We start from the raw sequence: 23,730 nt of genomic DNA, 5'->3' as shown, positions 1-23,730 counted from the left end.
CCTGTTACGGTAATTACATCCCTGTTACGGTAATCACATCCCTGTTACGGTAATCACATCCCTGTTACGGTAACCACATCCCTGTTACGGTAATTACATCCCTGTTACGGTAATCACATCCCTGTTACGGTAATCACATCCCTTGGCAGCTGGATGTGTTCCTCATCTACTACACTCAACAGGGTACAAAACTCTACAGCAGTGTTTTCCAATCCTGGTCCTCGGGACCCAAAGGGGTGCACGTTTTAGTTTTTGCCCTAGCACACAGGGTACAAACAGATTCTGTTCAGTCGTCCATGATATCAGGGTGGGTTTTAGTTGCCAGGGGCAACCTCTGAAAGAACACCTGCCTCACAGAGGTATAGCCTCACAGACATATAGCCTCACAGAGGTATAGCCTCACAGACATATAGCCTCACAGAAGTATGGCCTCACAAACGTATGACCTCACAAACATATAACCTCACAGACACTGATTGGAGGAGGATGCTGGTGAAGAACAGACAAGAGGTCTCTGTGCATGTTTGTGTGTGTGTGTGTGTGTGAGCTTAAATTAGGGCAGGTAAAGGTTAGGTTTACGGTTTAGAGTGAGAGATAAGTTTAGGTTAGATATGTTAACATTTTAATGGAAATATATTTAGACTCACAGTTTATGTAGCAACATTCAATGTGTGTTCAAGAACAGTAAAAGAAGACATTTGTAAGATTTTCACAATACAAAAACAATAAGAATGGGACAGTTTACTCATAAATGGTTTGTTGTTGTTGGCATCATGATAAGTACGTTTTATGTCTCCCAGTGGTTTTCTCTTGTTTATTTTGGTCCAGTCATTGTACAGCATTTCTAGTCTTGCATTTCTAAGCAATTGGAATACAGCTCTGGAGAAAACACTGTGTGTGTGTGTGTGAATTCAGATTTGGGTATGGTTTTGTATGAAGATAGCTAGTATCTCAGCATTGGTTTGACCAGATATCTGTGTGTGTCTGTACTTGTAAAACCACATCCTCAGTGACTCAGGAGAGATTACTAAATTATTTAGTCATCGGAGTCTCTGTGGTTCTCTGCGGGTCTAAAGTAATTCTATAAAGTGGAGTTCTGTTAAGCCTATCATACCAAGTCTACATTAAACCCCTCTCATGTCAGAACCAAGTTGGAAATGTGTAGACATGTGGAGGTTTCGTTGCTATGCAATATGGCACCAGGAGGTGTGATATGTGGCTAATATACCAGAACAAAGATCTGTTGGCAGTGCAGCCTTGTAGTAGCACTTAGGTTTGGTATACTGGCAATACACAACTAACCCCTAAGGGAATTTACTGCTATTATAAACATGTTACCAACGCTGTAAAAAGTGATGTCATACCAGTGGTATACATCGATCAGCCATAACATTATAACCACCTGCCTAATATTGTGTAGGTCCCCCTTTTGCCGCCAAAACAGCCCTGACTTGTCGAGGCATGGACTCCTCTAGACCTCTGAAGGTGTGCTGAAGGTGTGCTGGGAATTTGGAGGCCAAATCAACACCTTTAACTGGTTGTTCTGTTCCTCAAACCATTCCTGAACCATTGTTGCTCTGTGGCAGGGTGCATTATCCTGCTGAAAGAGGCCAATGCCATCAGGGAATACCGTTGCCATGAAAGTGTGCACATGTCCTTCACCAATGCTTAGTAGGCTTTTTCTGCTATTTGAGTTAGAGTAGTCTGTCTGTTGGATCGGACCACCAGGCCAGCCTTCACTCCCCAAGTGCATCAATGAGCTTTGGCTGCCCATGACCCTGTCGCCAGTTCACCGCTTTTCGTTCCTTGGACCACTTTTGATAGGTACTGACCACTGCGGACCAGGAACACCCCACAAGGGCTGCAGTTTTGTAGATGCTCTGACCCAGTCATCTGACCCAGTCATCACAATTTGGCCCATGTCAAAGTCACTCAGATCCTTACACTTGTCCATTTTTCCTGCTTCTAACACATCAACTTTGAGAACAGAATGTTCACTTGCTGCCTAATATATCCCACCCACTGCCATGATAAGATTATCAGTGTTATTCACTTCACCTGTCAGTGGTCATCATGTAATGACTGATCGGTGAACGGTTTCAAATACCACAGGATTTAAACCATCTGTTTTAACATGACATGAAACGTGTTTGTCGGCATTGTATCTGTCAACAGGAAGTAATGCCAAGAAAACAGAGAAAAGGCTGAATCTTTGGTACATTTCTACAAACCCGATTCCAAAAAAGTTGGGACACTGTACAATTGTGAATAAAAACAGGATGCAATGATGTGGAAGTTTCAAATTTCAATATTTTATTCAGAATACAACATAGATGACATAACAAATGTTTAAACTGAGAAAATGTATCACTTTAAGGGAAAAATAAGTTGATTTTAAATTTCATGGCATCAACACAAAAAAGTTGGGACAAGGCCATGTTTACCACTGTGTGGCATCCCTTCTTCTTTTTATAACAGACTGCAAACGTCTGGGGACTGAGGAGACAAGTTGCTCAAGTTTATGAATAGGAATGTTGCCAGTCTAATACAGGCTTCTAGTTGCTCAACTGCCTTAGGTCGTCTTTGTCGCACCTTCCTCTTTATCCATCCATCCATCATCTTCCGCTTATCCGGGGCCGGGTCGCGGGGGCAGCAGTCTAAGCAGGGATGCCCAGACTTCCCTCTCCCTAGACACTTCCTCCAGTTCTTCCGGGGGGACACCGAGGCGTTCCCAGGCCAGCCGGGAGACATAGTCCCTCCAGCGTGTCCTAGGTCTTCCCCGGGGTCTCCTCCCGGTGGGACGGGACTGGAACACCTTCCCAGGAAGGCGTTCCGGAGGCATCCGAAACAGATGCCCAAGCCACCTCAGCTGACCCCTCTCGATGTGGAGGAGCAGCGGCTCTACTCTGAACTCCTCCCAGGTGACCGAACTTCTCACTCTATCTCTAAGGGATCGCCCAGCCACCCTGCGGAGAAAGCTCATTTCGGCCGCCTGTATCCGGGATCTTGTCCTTTCGGTCATGACTGTAGTAAATAATATCGTAGTATAATATCCTACATACTGTAGTAAATAATATCGTAGTATAATATCGTACATACTGTAGTAAATAATATCCTGGTATAATGTCCTACATACTGTGTACATACTGTAGTAAATAATATCCTAGTATAATATCCCACATACTGTTGTAAATAATATCCGAGTCCATGTCATTGTATTCTGATTTAATCACCTGGGCTTACTTTGATGGGAATTATTATTGACTTCTTTCAGTGTCCTTGTATTTACTGATACAATGCATATTATTGCTTACAAAAACAGTTGGTGTGTGTGTGTTGGGGATACATGCAAGTCAAGGCAGTTTTTCTCATCTTTTGGTGAAAAATATATTTCATGTATTGAGAGAGTATTTCTTATTTTCACCAGACCAGCAATCCTATTCCTTGCCTCTTTTCTCGCTCCACTGCTGTGCACATCCTCTTCTGAGTGATCTTCATGTAGTACAGACTCTACATTCAGAATCACCATTAACAATTCATTATAAGATGTCTTCAAATATCCCCCTCAGATAATTAGTGACAGTGTGAGACAGGGAGAGGTAATGAACACATTTTATTTCTGTTGTTGTTTGTATAGTTCTCTTTGCCAATTATACCCTCCAATCCAGAGACCTCTTCAGCATTGCCATGGCAACTTCCCCCGAGCTCTCGAACACAAAGTTCCATCAATGCCGCTGAGTGTTGTCCCCCCCCCCATCCCAGGGGCATATAGTCTGAGAGTGTGGTGGGAAACCAGAGTCCACTGAGATCTTAAAAGGCCAGAGATGTACATGTCAGATCGATGAACAGCCCATAGAAAAGTCCCACTCAGATCCACATCCCTACATTAGATGGAGACGCTGAAACACTGTCCAGGATCAACTACTCACCAATTGTGGAAGGGCCCTTGTAGAGGGAGTGTGTATTGATGTTCAGGAATGCGTATTGGGTTTCCACTGGTTCTTGCTAAATTCTGAGTTAATTTAAGGTCACTGTATCACAAAGCAAACAGATACAGTGTTTTCCAATTGTGGTGTACAATAAAGTATTTCAGTCTCCTGACTTGCAAATAATCCAATAACAGACCTGACCCTAATTCCGCTATTACCATAGAAAAACAATGCCCCAAATACAGTACATTCCTTTATTTGCTATGAATCTGTGACAAAGCTAAGCTGCTCTGACCCTAAAACAAAGAACAGGGTCTTTTAGCTAAAACCCTTATATAGTAAAGATGGAGTGAGAAAAATAATGAAAAAATTAAAACGAGACTGTGTTTCCAGGCCAACTTGACCTCTCAAGGGAAACATCTTCTTAGACAGGAAGTGTCTTTTGTGTTGAACACAAAGGTCGGCCAGAGGTCACACACTGTACCAGGTCTCTAAATAGCACTGGACAGGGACAGAGGATTAGATGGAAACTCTTTTGTAGCACCAAGTCTTGGTGCTATGAAAGACTGTGCCACTGGCTCTTAAGGGGTTGGGAAGCATCACAGGCAAAGCAAAAAGGCCAGCAACGCCCGGAGACGAATCGTGACAAGGAATTTCATATTTTAATCACATTTATTGACTGCAAAGCTGTGAGAAGTTGTCAAGTGAATTAGCTCGACAAAACTATATTTTTGTTACAAAATGTTATAGGAAATCACCACTTGTTGTCTCTCAAAAAGGCTGGAGGTGCCAGAATGAAAAGCTCTGGTAGGGATGTTGGAGGTGCCTGAAGGCACAGCAGGAGAGACTTCACACATATCTCTACTGGAGAATAGTCTACCTTAACTCTTACAGATGATTCTAGACTTCACACATATCTCTACTGGAGAATAGTCTACCTTAACTCTTACAGATGATTCTAGACTTCACACATATCTCTACTGGAGAATAGTCTACCTTAACTCTTACAGATGATTCTAGACTTCACACATATCTCTACTGGAGAATAGTCTACCTTAACTCTTACAGATGATTCTAGACTTCACATATATCTCTACTGGAGAATAGTCTACCTTAACTCTTACAGATGATTCTAGACTTCACATATATCTCTACTGGAGAATAGTCTACCTTAACTCTTACAGATGATTCTAGACTTCACATATATCTCTACTGGAGAAATAGTCTACCTTAACTCTTACAGATGATTCTAGACTTCACACATATCTCTGCGTGGCTATATGTGATTACCTGTATCCACAGTGCTTTTTTAAGCGCAGGCATGCAGTACACAACATAGATTTTTGTAAAAGAAAACTGAAACGCTGTTTTTGCGCTTTGTTTTTTAACTGCCGGTGCCTCAGTATGCAGAAGGAAGGGGAAGCTCTTCATTTCCTCGACCTCTCACTCTTTTTTTCTGTTCTGTCTATCCTTGCCTCCCTTCCTTTTTCCCTCATTTCTCATTTCCCTCTCCCACAATTAATTTTTCTCTTTTGTTAATTTTCCTCTCTCCCTCTACTTTATCTATCCTGTCTCTCTTTCTGCTGCCTTACATATTTAAAAATCACTAACATACTAGCACTTGTTCAATACACAGAACCTTCTTGCCAAATTTCATAAGTAAGAACATTTACCCCATTTATACCAACCCATTCCGACTATTCACCAGTTGTCACACATCTCTATTCCACTCAATTTCTTTTCAAACCTCTACATACTACGCTCTTTGTAAAACAATTGTCACTGTGTTGCCAAGTAGAAAACACTACAATTCAATGACTGAACTCAAATAATCACATTTCTAACAATCTCAACAAACAGTTGTCGTAGTGTAAACACTAAACACAATCAGTGAACAAGTAATCAGGATTTTAGCATCACTAAAAACAGCTGCAGGAAGGTTTGTCAGTGTTTTGGAACAACAAATCACAACACCAGACAGACAGGCAGAGTGAGAAGAAATCTGTACTGTCTGGACATTCACAAGTGATAATAAGTAATTTACAGTAAACGTATCGTTTTCAACTGTACACTGAATGTCTATGCATTAGCCCAAACAGGATTGTACAATAACATTACATGAACTTGAGACTTGTTTTTATCTGAATGGACATAGCCAAACACATTTTCTTCGTTCTGACCACACATATTCTCACAGGCCCAGGAGCGAGCCCAGAACGAGCCTTGTGAATATAGTTGTGGTGAACAATCTCATACGGCTCAGAGAAATCCAGACCAGAATAACTGAAGACAATTACATTTTCCAAGGTATAGATAGAGACTTTCCACAACAGATCGCATCCTTCAGCACAACCATGAAATTAGTTTACCGGTTCCAAATGAGAGAAACTTGTAGACGGTGAAAGATCTGTGTTTCCAATATGTTTTTCTAATCTTCTTTAGAAAAAACTCCTGCTTGATGCCTTTGACACTTTCCATGAGTTAATCTGTGTGGATTAGGCAAAGATAAACCACACAAAGCCAAGACCAAGAAGTTATTATTCTCCACTGGCAGAGTAGACAGACTGTGGATCTACCACAGCCACCACCATACCAACACCAGGACCGGCAGAGTGGACGGACCGTGGATCTACCACAGCCACCACCGTACCAACACCAGGACCGGCAGAGTGGACGGATCGTGGATCTACCACAGCCACCACCGTACCAACACCAGGACCGGTAGAGTGAACGGACCGTGGATCAACCACAGCCACCACCGTACCAACACCAGGACCGGTAGAGTGAACGGACCGTGGATCAACCACAGCCACCACTGTACCAACACAAGGACCGGTAGAGTGAACGGACCGTGGATCAACCACAGCCACCACCGTACCAACACCAGGACCTGCAGGGTGGACACATTGTGAGTTATTGTGAGTGTGAGCAATACCACATTTAATTAAATACTTCATGATGCCTAACATCAGCAGTAATTACCTTTAATGACTGAATGCAGCATCTCCTGCAGATTTTTAATGAACAGTTTTTGGCAGAGTTTTGCTGGTGTTTCAATCTCTGAATAACAAACAAATGGCTACATCACCTAATACTGGCTGCAGGTAGATAAACAGATTAGGAAACACAACAGTGCAATACTTTTCATTCAAAGTGACAATGGGATCAATATTCCAATGGGATTTCTTAGAGTCTTATCACACTAAATCTTCCTTATCTCTCCTTCTGTGTTTGTCCTGTAGTCATGGCTCAGGCCTATTTTAAAATAGGGTTGGTTAGGACACTAGCTTTGTTTTATCTCTACGTATAGCGGATTCTAAACTTGACTACTAACTTTTTTCATTTACCCACTAGCCAAATATTTCAGATGAAATCTATGGTATCCTGCTAAACATTTTCTCACATTTTGAGTGTGCTTCTAAATCTGAACATCTAAAGCTGCAGAGGGAGGTTCTGATGCTGTCACACCCTATCAATCACTCATTGACCTCCTTTTAAGTGATTGACACATCCACAGACGCAATCAAATATTTTCATCATCATTCCTGATGGGTGAGATTTTTCTCGGGCCCACAGCGTTGAACCTCTCACTCTGGAGACTGACTGAACTCACTTGTATGTCAGTCAGACCTCCACTGAGGATATGACTCAGTTCACATACTGCGCTAGCATCCTCTTGCTGTGCCGGCGATGGGAGGATAACAGCTAAAGGCTAACTGAAGCAACCCACCAGGACTCTCGCTGTACTTCATTACTTAAATAAATGAACAGCATGCCCCAGAGATACACTTAAATCTCAAATCCATCCTTGTCAGCAGATCACCTGCTCTCTTCTACTCACCAGTTCAAATTAATCCTGGTCTTTTTCTGCTGGCTTTGTAGTGACTGACTGTGGAATAGAGCCGTCTGGGAAACTTCACCATGACAGGTTGCCACTAAGGGAGTTCACAGAACTGTCAGTGTTCTGAGGTGGGTTTGCAGCTCCTGAGAGACACTGAATGAGGCCAAGCTTACAAAGCAATCAGATCAATAATGGTTACCCCGGGTTACATTCAATTATGCTGAATAGAGTGGCTGTAGCAGAAGAGCCCTACCCAACATGTTATCCATTTCCACAATTGGCTACATGTCAGACAGCTAAAAGCATGTTGGAAATGTCTTCCTCCCTGGGACCCATGATGTGCTTCTACTGTAAACCGCATTCACACTGGGTTTGATACTGAGGATGGGTGAGGGTGAGGACCCATGATGTGCTTCTACTGGGTTTGATACTGAGGATGGGTGAGGACCCATGATGTGCTTCTACTGGGTTTGATACTGAGGATGGGTGAGGGTGAGGACCCATGATGTGCTTCTACTGGGTTTGATACTGAGGATGGGTGAGGGTGAGGACCCATGATGTGCTTCTACTGGGTTTGATACTGAGGATGGGTGAAGGTGAGGACCCATGATGTGCTTCTACTGGGTTTGATACTGAGGATGGGTGAAGGTGAGGACCCATGATGTGCTTCTACTGGGTTTGATACTGAGGATGGGTGAGGGTGAGGACCCATGATGTGCTTCTACTGGGTTTGATACTGAGGATGGGTGAAGGTGAGGACCCATGATGTGCTTCTACTGGGTTTGATACTGAGGATGGGTGAAGGTGAGGACCCATGATGTGCTTCTACTGGGTTTGATACTGAGGATGGGTGAGGGTGAGGACCCATGATGTGCTTCTACTGGGTTTGATACTGAGGATGGGTGAAGGTGAGGACCCATGATGTGCTTCTACTGGGTTTGATACTGAGGATGGGTGAGGGTGAGGACCCATGCCCTGTGTTGAATGCTTTGTGAGCGTACTTCCAGGGTGTTACCACACAAGGTAAGATGTGAATCATCAAATAATTGTTTGTGAAATTTCCATGAATGTGTAAATGACAAGCAAAGGATAAAAAAATATTACCACACTAACTTTAACAATATAATTTTACCCTTTTTATTGCGTACAATATAGCTCAGTATTGGTATAATTTTTGCAAATCAAAACATGTGAATAATTTTAAACTTCACTCTATATTACTAAAGTTAATGTAAATAAAGCTAAAATAAATAATGATAAAACAAACTGGTAAGGAACAGGTGGTAAGTGACTGACTGCATTCCAGGGTTGTGTGAGAAGATTCCCTTCATGGGGGCGGAGGAGTTACATTGTGGGGGAGGGGTGTGTAACTAGGAGACCACCAGATGCTGAAGAGGGCAGAATATCTTAATACTCTTCTACGATTAGCTTACACTGTTTCACAACTACCAACAGACACTTATTAGTTTGTTTCAAAACAGCAAATACACGTATCAGATCTCACCATATTGACCACACTCCAGACTTCTCACACAAAATTAAACATTATAGTCAAAACCATATTATCTGGTAGGTAAATGAAACTTAAACATTACACAAAAGAATCAAATAAACGGCACTACTGAACAGCCATTGCACATTGGTAAGAGAAATTGAAAACCCTATCATAACAAGAAAATAAATCAGGCAATCCTAGTCCTGCCGGCCCGCCATTAGCAGGGACGAATGTTGTTTCCAGGCTGGATTCGATCCGCGGTTTACTTTGTGACAGACTGTGTCTTTAACCACTACACTCTTTGAAGAGCGGGTCTGGATCGAGCCCTGGTCACCTTCGTGATAGTCTGCGTCTCTAACCACTACCAATTTAAAAATGGGCCACTCACTCACTCACTCAGTAAGAGACATTCACTCTTCTTAGCCAGCTCAACTAACACGGTTCGGCAAAAAAATATGAATGAATCAATAAACAGGGTTGGCCCCAGTCACAAGTGACATAAGGGGTCGCATAGGGCCCCCGACCACTCGTGGGCCTCTGATTGCTAGGGAGCCGATAGGGCCCTATGCGAGCCCTAAAATCCAATTTTGCTTAGGGCCCCTAACTGGCTAGAGCCGGCCCTGTCTGTAAACATTGTGTTCCAGAATTCCCCCTGTGAATTTAGCATTTTGCTTGATAATATAGACTGTATATCATGTCAGTATGCTAAAGCGTACAGAAATTACACAAATAACATAGTTGTTTATGTTGTAGGGGAACTGCACTGTAATTCATTAACATTTCAAATGTAGCCCAAGACAAGAGGGAAAAGAGTTTTTAGACAAATGTAAGGTTATTGTGATAATTGTTTTAATTATTCTTCCTCATCCACTATCTGACTGGGTTCCTGGGATTAACACAGACCTCTCAGGGTATCTTTCAAACAGCCTGTACATTAAAAAATGCACTTGGTTTATCTAATTTGTTTTCAACAACCATGTTCACCATTAGTATTTCTTGGGCCTCATAAATCGTACATTGTCCACCACCATTGACTGGTGTTTCTCAATTCTACAAAAAGAAAAAGTTAATGTTATGGAATAATTCAAGTCTTAAGTTCATGTGGTTTTTCCTGTTCTGTCCTGACCTGCATGTGCTAATGCATATTGATTCAGAGTACAGAAAACAGGGTGGTATGAACAGAATTCAGATGAGCTTACAGTAACCTATTTTCATTTCTGAAAGTACAGTGAAATGGTTCAGTGAAAATGGCTGTTGATGGAAAAGTGAAATGGTGAAATGGTTCACGAAAATGGCTGTTGGTGGAAGAGTGAAATGGTGAAGAGTGAAATGGCTGGACTCTCAGCTCCCTCATTTGTCTAACAATGTACAAGCATTGGTCAAGGACAGTGTCACAAATCTCATGATAGATCTTTGTTCTTCATACTCTCTCTCGTTGCGTTCCTTCTTTTCATATTTACTCTTCCTCTACCTCTCTGATGTTTTGATCCATTGATCCAAAATGCTGACAAACTAGGGCCCTTTTATTTTATGCTAACATCCTGATTGTTGACCAATTGTGTCACTGTTTACACTTTGAAAAATGTGTGATTAGAATTGCTCATATTTGAGTTCAGTCATTGAATGGCTTTTCTACATGACAACATGGTGACACTTGTGTGTACAAAGAGCGTAGTGTGTAGAGCTGTGAAAACAAAATGAATGGAACCGAGATTTGAGTGACAACCAGTGAATAGTGCATATGGATTGGTGCAAAATGGTGTTTATACTGCTCATAGATGTTTTAGTGTTAGTGATTGTCACCATATGCAATAATCTGTTATGTTAGGCTAAAACTCAGTTAAAGCTCTATTGTTCTATTAATACTGTTCCATGTTCGATAAATACATTTTGAGTTAATACTCTGCTATTATAGGTTAATAATCTAACAGTAACACTAGATAAATGATGAACTAACGGGCAAGATTAAAGGTGCTAACTTGATGAAATCCCATTTCAGTCAACATCTCCTGTAAGTTACAAAACCTGACTAAGCCAGTCTGCATCTCCCAGTGTTTAGCCACTCTGCATCTCCCAGTGTTTAGCCAGTCTGCATCTCCCAGTGTTTAGCCAGTCTGCATCTCCCAGTGTTAAGCCAGTCTGCCTCTCCCAATGTTAAGCCAGTCTGCATCTCCCAGTGTTTAGCCAGTCTGCATCTCCCAGTGTTTTTCCACAAGGCCTATGTAGTGCAGAGGGAAGGGAAGGTAAAATAAAGCAGTTCGGGCATTTTCCCCTGAGAGATTACAGTAGTTTTCAGAATAGTTGTTTTTCCTTATTGTGAGAGGAATTGGTTGTTATAGAGAACTACACCCCTCCCACCACCACCACTTCCATTGTCCTAATGTAGACCTTGAAGCGACAGAAAATACATTCACTAATGCATATTTAGGTTTCCTATGTAGTGGGCCATTTTGCATTTGTTTTGGAAAGACGTTTAAAATTTAACAATGTAAGACTGACTGAATTAAGATTTAATGATTATTAATATGTTGATAACACTATGTTGAGTGACTGGTGTGTGCCTTTCCTAATCAAGTCCAATCAGTTTAATTAAACACAGCAGGACTCCAATGAAGGAGTAGAACCATCTCAAGGAGGATCAGAAGAAATGGACAGCATGTGAGTTAAAGATGAGTGTCACAGCAAAGGGTCTGAATACTTATGACCATGTGATATTTCAGTTTATCTTTTTTAATAAATTTGCAAACATTTCTACATGATGGGGTGTTGAGTGTACATTAATGAGAAATAAAATGAACTTTTTTGATTTAGCAAATGGCTGCAATGAAACAAAGAATGAACAATTTAAAGGGGTCTGAATACTTTCTGTACCCACTGTATGTTTTTTGCGCATGTACAGGACAGTTTATTTCAGATCTGTGCTGAAGGAAGACATTTGTGCAAGGACACTATTTTTTTCAGTTATGCCCTGATAGAAGAAATTCATACAATAAATGTTGAATAAGGTTAAGGTTAGATATGTTAAGGTTAGGACTCACTCACTTGCCCATTCGCAAAGCAAGCAATGCCTCTTCTTGGTTGAAATGCAAGTTTCATTATTCAAGTTGTTGTGTCCTGAACTTAAAAAAAATATTTTAAGGTGCATGTCACTAACATCTAATTAACAATTTGTGTCTATTTAGATAATTTGAGTGAGAGAGAGAGAGAGAGAGAGGGAGAGAGAGAGAGAAGACCTCATCACCAGTGAGAGCCAGCCTCAAGCCTCCACACCATCAACCATTTCATTTAGCAGGCGTTGCCCAGCTAAAAGAATGTGTTGGAATATACTGAACACAGTCTAGTGTTGTGATTTAGAGGTTACCCAGGGTTCCAGTCTACCGCTGGGTCTCTATTTAAAAACTGTGGAAGACCTGTCGAGGTTCAATGAACATGGGAATGTCAGCAGATTTTCATCACAAAGACCAGGAAAAACATAGGCCTACTGGGAGCTGAGTGGATCGCTCCTTTAAGCCCCCACCCAACAAAAAAAAATTCCAGCGTGGGAGAGACTCTTCAAAAACCCCTGACTGTGTCACGACAGAGCTGTTGTTTCTCCTTCTCAAAAAGGTTTGGGAAGCAAAACCACTTTCATATCTAATTTTGGCTGAAAGTGTTTCCACCCATGAGAATACTCTGTTTGGCAGTAAATAAAAGGTGTACACTCTTCTTGTGAAGAATACACCACAGTGGATAATATTTCTTGTCTAATTATAATTTTAATGAGTCTTTTGTTCCAGCGCAGCAGAGTACAACGTTAGCATCGCCACACAAGTATATGCTAACGTTGTCTACACTGCATTGGCTGCATGAGTGCTTTTCCTTTAGAACCGTAGTCCATGTTCCTTCCGTCACCTGAGATGGAGGATCCAGAAAACATAATGATGATGATGACAACAGGAAGTGATCAGTGTTTCTGAGGAACAAACCTGGTGAAGCCCTGAGGGCATTGTCTAATACAGCTCCAGATAATATGAAATTATTCATAATTTTCTTTATAATAAAGGAATATGAATGTACTTAAGTGTATTATCCATTAAGTATAATAGGTTTTCTAAAGTATGAAATAAGTGGTTTCATCAAATAAGTGGCTGATCATTAGCTTCATCCACATTAAACCATTATAACTGGTATATGTGTTACAATAGAACTAAAGCTGCAATGCTGCATTGCACTTGGAAACAAGCTGATTACCTCATGAAGCCGGTTGAGAGAATGCCAAGACTGTGAAAAGCTGTCATCAAGGCAAAGGGTGGGTACTTTGAAGAATCTAAAATATAAATGTATTTTGATTTGTTTCAAAAGAAATTGGTCACTACATGATTCCATACGTGTTATGTCATAGTTTTGATGTCTTCACTATTATTCTACAAAGTGGGAAAGTATAAAAATAAATGAATACCCTGGAATGAGTAGGTGTCCAAATTGGAACACTTGTGAGAGGCACTTTATTAATGAACGTTTTTATCATCATTTAATTTTCGCAAATAAATACAGATCAGCCATAACATTATGACCACCTGTTTAATATTGTATAGGTCCCCCTTTTGCCACCAAAACAGCCATGACCCGTCGAGGCATGGACTCCACTAGACCTCTGAAGGTGTGCTGTGGTATCTGGCACCAAGACGTTTGCAGCAGATCCTTTAAGTCCTGTCAGTTGTGAGGTGGGGCCTCCATGGATCGGACCTGTTTGTCCAGCACATCCCATAAATGCTTGACTGGATTGAGATCTGGGGAATTTGGAGGCCAAGTCAACACCTTGAACATGTTGTAGTGTTCCTAAACCATTCCTGAAACATTGTTGCTTTGTGGCAGGGTGCATTATCCTGCTGAAAGAGGCCAAAGCCATCAGGGAATACTGTTGCCATGAAAGGGTACACATGGTCAGCAACAATGCTCAGGTAGGTGGTACGTGTCAAAGTAACATCCACATGAATGGCAGGACCCAAGGTTTCCCAGCAGAACAAAGCCCAAAGCATCACACTGCCTCCGCCGGCTTGCCTTCTTCCCATAGTGCATCCTGGTGCCATGTGTTCTCCAGGTAAGTGATGCACACGCACCCAGTCATCCATGTGATGTAAAAGGAAACGTGATTTATCAGACCAGGCCACCTTCTTCCATTGCTCCTTGGTCCAGTTCTGATGCTCGCGTGCCCATTGTAGGCGCTTTTGGCAGCATGGTCACCCTGAAAGGTCTGCAGCTACGCAGCCCCATACACAACAAACTGTGATGTACTGTGTGTTCTGACACCTTTCTATCAGTATACCATTAACATTTTCAGCAATATGATCTACAGTAGCTCGTTTGTTGGATCGGACCACACAGGCCAGCCTTCCCTTCCCACGTGCATCAATGAGCCTTGGCCACCCATGACCCTGTCGCCAGTTCACTGCTTTTCCTTCCTTGGACCACTTTTGATCGAGACCGGGAACACCCCACAAGGGCTGCAGTTTTGGAGATGCTCTGACCAAGTTGTCTAGCCATCACAATTCGGCCCTTGTCAGATTCTTACGCTTTCCCATTTTTCCTGTTTCTAACACATCAACTTTAAGGACAGAATGTTCAGTTACTGACAAATATATCCCATCCACTGACAGGTGCCATGATAAGATTATCAGTGTTATTCACTTCACCTGTCAGTGGTCATAATGTTATGGCTGATTGGTGTATATACTGTAAGAAGGGCCTTCAAATGGAGGCAGGACTGTTGTTGTGTACTCACAAACACTTTCTCAGTGACTTACGACTGAGAAAGAAACGTGCCCAGCTTTCCAGACACTTAATTAGCAAATGACATATCTGAGCTGGCAAGTTAATAGCCTCACAGAGAAGAAAAACTTACCCTTGAAGATGTGATAGATGTGCAGCTCGCTGGTCGATGAAGCTGTCACTGGGATAACTGTCCACCCAATTTGAACAAGCTAATGTCAACACTGCCACGTATCTAAATAATTCTAATGATATAATGATGAAGGTAATGTTGTTTTACCCACTTTTAGCAATGTCAGCATATTTCCAAAGGTTATTTAGGCCACAATTAGACCCTTTAAAGTCATTACCCCATACATAAAACCACATTACAGAGGTGCAATCCATGAAGCTGGAGATATGCTTCCTCAAACAAATTCGCTTTGTATCCTTTATTGCCGTTACCACGTGCTGACAGATCTGCATGAAAAACATCTGAAATGGCCATGTTCCTTAAAAGTAAACCCAACAACCATGCAGCGGTTTATTAACAACGGAATAGACTGCAGTTTACCGAGACCAAAATGAGGGAGGGTGTAGGTGGATATGGTTGTTTCAATTAACCAATTTCTTGTGTACCGCCAGTTGCACGAGTACCGTAGATTGAGAACCAGTGAGACCTATTGCACATTTTGGCGGACGTGTCTGTTAACAAGATTACCTGGTAACTAACATGGCAGTTTCGGTCGAACAAGTGGTGTTGCTGGTGATAGTAGAAATTGTTTTCCAATAACAAAATTATATTTTTTCTGATTCTGTTTATGAAGCTGGACAGGACCCGACATCCCACGTCGCCGCTCATGTAAAAACGATCTTAGCTGGGAGCCAGGAGATTCATGATCAGTACCCTAATTCCCATTTTCCCTATAGGCTATTTGTTAAAATCCATTGTGTGTTTAGATTCCATAAACCTCTTTACCCCATCCTTACAATTCAACAAAATCGAATGAAATAGTATGAGTCGTAAACCTATAAAACTTTAGACAAAACTGGGAAAGCGTCTCTGCGTTCGGACACCATTCATTTTCCCCATTGGGGATTTCAAGAGCTAGTCGCGACCCCGCCATTTTGATAACTGTAAATAGGCTAACAGTTGGACGAGTTGACTTTAATCAATATTGGCTAAATATAAGCAAATATGTTTTTTCTAGAGTTGACAAACACCACTTTCCTGACAATATTTATATGCTTATCAAAACGCCAAACCGGGGCTAAAGCCTGAATTAAACAGATCTTTGAAGCTCTTCTAAAATCCCTTAAGCAATAAATGAATGGTGAAATGTGAAAGGACCAATATCACATTTTGCAGCTAGGGAAAATAGTGCCCGCAAATTCCGTCAGTTACCTACTATCGTGACTGATTACTAAACACAGAGGAGTTGTCAAGTTAGTTTCAACATGCAATAAATCATTTGCTTCTCTGATATGACGTTGAATCATTAATTTGGTGGGAGCTGATGCTAACTCCAGGTTGGGCGAAAAGTTCAGAATGGCTTATCGTAAAAATGTGACACCCGGCAACAGGAATTTTACCCAAACATAATTTTATTCTTTTAATTTTACATTTTTATGCATTTAAAAATATAAATAAATGTTAGGGTTAACTGGTTTTATCTTGAAGTGAATTGAAACGACATCGAAGATATTCTATACAATAACATTCTAACGTATTTGGATAGTGTTTTATCCACGTTAAAACCGTCTCAGGATGCCGCGGTTCAAGATAACGGAGACCACGCCTTTCATCGTATATGATTGGTTTAGATTTAGTAGTTGGAGTTCTCCATTGGATAGTGCACATCCATTGAATCCCTCCTCCACCTTTGTCAATTTCTGTGCTCTCATTGAAACGCCTTGTTGTTCCCAGGCTTAGTAAGAAGTTCACAGGCTTTATCAGAGATTAGGAAGAGTAAAGCACGACCACAGCCTCGAAGCTTCATCTTTAATTTTCTTGCTGACCAGCCACATTGACTGGGAAGGATACATGTTAGAACTGTAGCCGAAAGACATTTGGAATCGAGAAAAGGCTACAGTAGCAACTGGGTTACCAGCAGGCTGGAGGTTGTGTTGTGACTGTCGAGCGTGAACAAGGGAACGGGAGCACACACATCCAGAAATGGTTTACTTGAGAGCATTTTGTCAGACTATTCGATTGTAAACTTTCCTTCATTTCGATTAAATTCCCGGGTTTTGAAGAGGAATACAGTATATTTTTTAAAAGGATAAACTATGCCGGACCAAATTACAGTTTCGGAGTTCGTGGCGGAGACAAATGAAGATTATAAAGCGCCAACTGCTTCAAACTTCACCACTAGAATGTCCCACTGTAGGAATACGGTGACTGCCCTGGAGGAGGTGAGTGATGCAGGGAAACCATAGGCTTCTGCAAGCTCCACATTCGGCAGCAATAACACAGGACATGAAGGCAGTTCAAACGTATTTCTTCATAGTTGTACAACGCAACTCGGTTATAAACGTACTGAAATCTTAACTGGCAAGATGCCTTGACATCATCAGAGATATTTTCTGAATGGTTGGGCGTTTTCATTTACACGATAGCTCCATTTGTTCTGCATTGCTCTCACACAGAAAAGTGGAAACTTACCATCAAGCAAGGTCATATCGCTCCTCGTTGATTCCTATTATGTGCATACTATAATATCAGCGAAATAGTTTTCTTTGGATTTTAGAATCGCTTAATTGGAATTTGAATAAAATTTCGTTTACTCACCCTTTGACCATTAGTTTTAAATCAACGAATTCAAACCAGGTCTCTTCGCTCTACAGCAGCCTATTGCTACCATAGACAGGCTACATATAATATAACCAGTTCATCAGGAAAACATGCCATCTCGTTAGAAACCAGTATTTTGGAAACGATTGTTCTTCATTGTCTTTTGACAAGTCATTCTATTGACAAGTATTGCAATGAATGTAATTTCACCTGTCTAAAAATACAATATTTGTGTTGCATTGAGAAGTGACGCCCGACAATATTATTATTTTCTGGTCGAGTAAACTTGCAGGACGTTATCAAAGGACACTTGGACGGTATGAAACCACAACCACTATACAGCCCAGAGCCTCGCCCTGTCAAACGATATAAATAGCATTTCCCACAGGCAAACTATGCACCAGTGACTGTGAATGCTCCACTTCCATGTACCGCTCATACAGTATATCCATTATTCAAACGGGAACAAAAACCAGCGTCAATCATTATCGAACAAGGCAATACCATTTGAGAAGTGCCTGCTGCATCGTTTGATGTGCTTCATATGTCGTCAGTAATCGCAAAATTAAAAAAGTAGTCATGTGTTTGCATGACCCCGAATGACAACATATATCTCTAAATCCGTTCTTTCTGTCAAGTTGTACAGGGAGGTGGTGTCCCAAGAGGAACAGTTGGTTCCTGCTTAACACAGGTAGTCGTTATTATCGTCATAATACATAGTTTTTCGTAACAAGACAATGTTTTCCCTTTCTTAGATGGTAATTGACTTGGTGAATACATAAATTGTGGGTTACACCTCAGGCTCTCAAGGAGTGTTGTCAGAATGACATCCAGGCACTGGGGTTTAGGCTTTGATTCTAGACAACCTCAGACAGTTGTTACACACCTGTCTTAGAGAAAAAGCTATTAACCTGTGAGGGAAGCAGGAGCTGTTTGAGGCTGACAGGTGAAAGAGGCAGGAACCCGTTAACACTGACAGGTGTAAAGAGGCAGGAACCCGTTAACACTGACAGGTGTAAAGAGGCAGGAACCCGTTAACACTGACAGGTGTAAAGATGCCTAAATAGGTCCCTTGTTTCTCAAAAAAAAGTTTAACATTTAGAAATAGTGTTTTTGTGACCCCATGACCTGACCAGGAACAAAAAAAAACTTTGGGAACTAGTCAAAGCATATAGCCAAGTTTTCAGACCAGGTTGTCGTTATTTTGTTACTGTTCCTAGTGGTCATCTCTGCGCTAAAAATGTATAGTATCTCTCAACAGTATTTTGGAGGGAGTGGGTCTGCTGGATACAACCGTGACAGGGAAAACACAAGGCCCCATGTTTGTTTGTCCAATTTGATCTCAATGTACGTCAAACCTTTCCTCTTATTGTGTCAACACAGTCTTACCATCACAAAGTGACTTGGCAGTGGATTTTCCATCATATTGCGCTACTGTTGCTGTTTATCAATAACTGCAAACCAAATGTGATTAAAACAGCTGATTTCAGGTGTGAGCTCACATTGGGTTTCTTCCAGTCTTGTTTGTGGGGAGTAAATTATGTTGTCATTCCTGTCTGTGGACTTTGCCATTGGGCACCAACATAGAAGCACCATTAAAATGTTTTGATGTAAACAGACACGTTTGTTAGAAAAGAGCACGAGCCAAAGATATCTAACTGGGCTGTCTGGTATTCCCTGCGTTGTACTCATTCTGTTGAGAATTGTGGCTTGCTGTAAAAGTGCTGGCATCTCCGTATTTGTCCTTTAAGTGACAGTTGAGGACAGTCTGAAAATAGTGCTGCTGAACAGTTTGTTGTATAGTCTTCTCAAGCCAGGAAAGGAGAATTTTGACAGTACAATAGGTCTTTTGCAGTCATTTCATAATATACAGTGCAGGTTTTGGCATTTACATTTTTATAATTGCCTTATTGTTTGTCAGCTTGGTATTTAGGCCCTCACATTTTGGCATCCAATTTTTGCTTCCGCACGAAAACTTGCTCAGCCCTTCCACCACAGAATAATTTGCAAATTGAATGGAACTTTTAGGTGAATGTCACATGGGGTTCCCGTAAACAGCCACAAAGTGCCACTTCCTGCCGGTAGTACGTGTTGGTGTCTTCTGGGAAGGTGTAATTATTCAGAAGGTGTGAGGACACCAAGCTCATGTATTGTGCTTCACATGTGCAGATTCTGCTGGCCCAACTGCCCCACCAGGCGTCTGGGTGTTCTGGCCCAACTGCCCCACCAGGCGTCTGGGTGTTCTGGCCCAACAGCCCCGCCAGGCGTCTGGGTGTTCTGGCCCAACAGCCCCGCCAGGCGTCTGGGTGTTCTGGCCCAACAGCCCCGCCAGGCGTCTGGGTGTTCTGGCCCAACAGCCCAGACAGGCGTCTGGGTGTTCTGGCCCAACAGCCCCGCCAGGCGTCTGGGTGTTCTGGCCCAACAGCCCCGCCAGGCGTCTGGGTGTTCTGGCCCAACAGCCCCGCCAGGCGTCTGGGTGTTCTGGCCCAACAGCCCCGCCAGGCGTCTGGGTGTTCTGGCCCAACAGCCCCGCCAGGCGTCTGGGTGTTCTGGCCCAACAGCCCCACCAGGCGTCTGGGTGTTCTGGCCCAACAGCCCCACCAGGCGTCTGGGTGTTCTGGCCCAACAGCCCCACCAGGCGTCTGGGTGTTCTGACCCAACAGCCCCACCAGGGGTCTGGGTGTTCTGGCCCAACAGCCCCACCAGGCGTCTGGGTGTTCTGGCCCAACAGCCCCACCAGACGTCCGGGTGTTCTGGCCCAACAGCCCCACCAGACGTCCCTCGGGTGGGTGTAGGAGAGGTCTCCACCCCACTGTCGAGCACACAGGGACGCTCACTGTCTACCTCGAATGGGGCTTAATAGGGCCTTGTCTGCTTTGTCATTACTTCTCCATAAACCAATTAGTGTGGACAGAGCGTTTAATTAGGACTGTGGCTATAAAAGCTTTGTCTCTCATCGCCAAATAAATGGGCTTAATGTGTCCAGCAGAAGAGCCACTAAAATTGTTAGTGGGATTAGTGTTACTCAGATTACCGTGGCTTTAAAACCACCACTATAAAACCTGTTTGTCCACTCTGAGGATGTTTGTGCCTTGTGTCAATAAACCCCCTCTGTTTTTCTGCAAAACCAGAACACTCCTACTTCGCTTGGTTATACTCACTCAGGGTTTTTTTTGTTTACAGGTTTATGTTGGAACATTTAAATTTTGAGCAGGGAACTGTCTTTGACAGAGCAGATGTTACTTTTCTGAGTGTGCTGAAGACAAAAGCAGACTCAGCACTGAGTTCATATGTCAATCCCCACCACTTATTTAGAGTAAAAAAAAATACCATCTTTACATTTTGATAAACAAAAAAATTTAAAACCTTAACACTTGTGGCAAGGAATGGCACCGACATGGTCCTTTATTTGGAGCAGTGTTTCCCAGTCTGTACCTGCAGCAGAAAGATGTTTAATTGGGATCAGAATCAATAGGCGCCATTCCATGATCTGATGAATGTCTCCGCCCTCAGATCTCACTGTTCCCTTTACTAAGGGCTGTTTTAATTCTGCATGCATTTAACTGCTGAGGCCCGGGTTCAAGCTGGGCATTCATATGGCAGACCAGAAGCACTGGGAGTCAGTCTGAAGCCCATGGAGATTCCCCATGGAGCTTGATGTTTTTTAAAGGCTTAATGTAGATCCTTGATACTGGCACGTGAAGGGTCGGGCAAAAATAAATGAGATTGGTTTGCCCTCAGATGCAAGATCACCTGTCCTTTGTGGTTGACTGTAATTTGGATGATATTTGACTGCCCTCCACCAATCTGGTAATGGGGCTCCATTATGGAACAGTCAGGCTCTCCATCATACATGCTGCGCTTATTCTCAGCTGAATCATCAATACTTTGATAATGCATTTTACTTTAATATTTCTGTCGTCCTTTACCCCCCCCCCACTCGAGTTCAACGACGAGGCATCTCAACAATGTGCTGTTGAGGCATGTTGCCCAACTTCATGCTTCTGTGGGCAGATTAGTGGGAGGTATCAGGGGAATGATGGTGCCGTTCCTGGAATCCAGAGCAAACGTTGTCACCAGCCAGATGCTCTCTAGCATCCACCCTATCTGTTCCAGGATTAGCAATGAGGAAGTGGTCTCTACTCTAGTGTGGTTTCCATGGTGAAGAACAGGGATAATGTATGCCATGAGGTCTGTCCAGGCTAGCTACATTGTCTTTTCAGATGATGATATAGAACAGACTCTTCGTTTTACATCCATTTGTCAAACTCCCTCCAATTGACTTGTTTTTTTTCATGTAAATCTGAGAAATTGATATTCTTTATCCAGAGATAGGAGATCTGGATAGTCTAGATGCCTCTCTGGACAGCTCTGCTTCTGCTGAGAGTTATTTAACCTGAAGGCTCAGCAGTAAAATACCTCCAACCAAATCTACAGATGAGTGCTAGGCTTTCTCTCGGAGCAGGAATTATTTTCTGGTTAGGGAAGCGGCCTGCCTGAACCTGGATCTGTTCCCTGGCCAATGGAAGGATGACATCATCTCCTCCGGGGATTCCTGTGGCCATTCTGTGGGAACAGTCAAGCTGTGTGGAGCACCTGTGGCACAGGTGTCATATAAGGAACTTTTTAACCAGGCCTCAGACATCATTCTGATGTAGGTGGTGACGCTCAACCAGTAACTGCCATAAAGACGGAACCGGAGAAACGTTTTCACAAGACCTCAGACATCAGAATGATGTTGACGATCAACGATGGTACTAACTGCCATAGAGACGGATCCGTAGGAGGGTTTGCCTACAGAGCTGCCCTGGCAACCTTGGCCTACGTCCTTTTAAGGATCATATGACACTCACCGGAATGGAGGATCCACACTGTTCAGCCCAACACACACAAAACCAGAATGCGGCATGTTTTCTTCTTTCCTAGTTCTCCCTAAGTAATGAATTGGTTGTTCTATGTGGTCAATTTAAAAGCAGTTTTTTCCCTCTTCTTTTTTTTTATATTTCACTTTAAAAAGAAACCTTAAGAGAGACAGTGTTTCTTTACTACTTCACTTCTGTCTGTTTAGCCTAGGGCCCTCCGTCAGGGGGCTGTGTTACAGGCTGTCATGGGCAGAATCTTTTTAAGGCTGTTGTTCCCTGACAGGCCCTGCCTCTTCATTAATGAACTCTATCATTTATTGGTTGCCTCTTCATTAATCAAGTCCATCATTGATTGGTTGCTCTGCACAAGAGGAGCGATGGAACCTCAGGAATCCTTATTGCTGGGTTGTCACTTTCACTTAAGAGCTGCAAGGAAGGTCTTTTATATGGCTTCTCTTTCCAGAAACGTTGTTTGATTTGAACTCAAGTCATCTAGAAGGCCTGTAAGATCATATAATATAATTCTTTACATGATTTCAGATGCTTTTTGCAACTATGTCTCTTGCTGCAGATTTTCAGTGTCTGTACAAAGAACGGAAGTGGTTAAATCTGTATTTTGTTTACATAGCATTCTGAATGAGCTGCAGCTGTTTTACAGTTTTTTGGGGAGTCCAGTTAAGAGGCCATTACAGTAGTCAACCCTACTAGAGATAAAAGCATGGATGAGCTTCTCTTGGTCTTTTTGGGACAACAAGCCCTTGATTCTGGCTATATTTTGTAGATTATAAAATTCTGTTTTGGTGACCGTTTTGTTATGACTGTTAAATGTGAGGTCTGAATCTATTAAAACACCAAGATTACACAATTGATCCCTGGTTTTGAGGGATCATAAGCGAATAAAACAAATAATATTTTGCCAGTTGGAGAGAATTTCTGTAGGAAATTAATAAGTGAAAGACTGGTCCGACTGAAAAGGTTGGGTAACTTCTGAGAGGCCTCATTCGCGTCAGGTCATGAAGCTGTCTGTGGACACTTTCAGTTTAATGCATTTGGATTTCATACGTGCTAATGACGAAATCTGC

At 42.3% G+C, this 23,730-nt stretch overlaps 1 protein-coding gene across 5 annotated transcripts in view; it reads left to right on the top strand.

The window, feature by feature from the left end:
- The first annotated feature begins 16,886 nt into the window (after positions 1-16,886).
- asap2a (ArfGAP with SH3 domain, ankyrin repeat and PH domain 2a) overlaps positions 16,887-23,730 on the top strand; it is a 94,959-nt gene continuing 88,115 nt past the window's right edge. For all 5 annotated transcript variants that reach the window (XM_013137661.3, XM_013137660.4, XM_020054269.3 and 2 more), the window contains exon 1: positions 16,887-17,407. In XM_013137661.3, coding sequence (XP_012993115.1) covers positions 17,282-17,407 — 126 coding nt within the window. In that variant the 5' untranslated portion in view covers positions 16,887-17,281. The remainder of the gene's footprint in view (positions 17,408-23,730) is intronic.

The sequence above is a fragment of the Esox lucius genome, chromosome 15 (assembly GCF_011004845.1).
Source record: "Esox lucius isolate fEsoLuc1 chromosome 15, fEsoLuc1.pri, whole genome shotgun sequence".
Taxonomy (NCBI): Eukaryota; Metazoa; Chordata; class Actinopteri; order Esociformes; family Esocidae; genus Esox; species Esox lucius.
The sequence above is the reverse complement of the archived record's forward strand: the minus strand, read 5'-3'. Positions and strand labels throughout refer to the sequence as shown.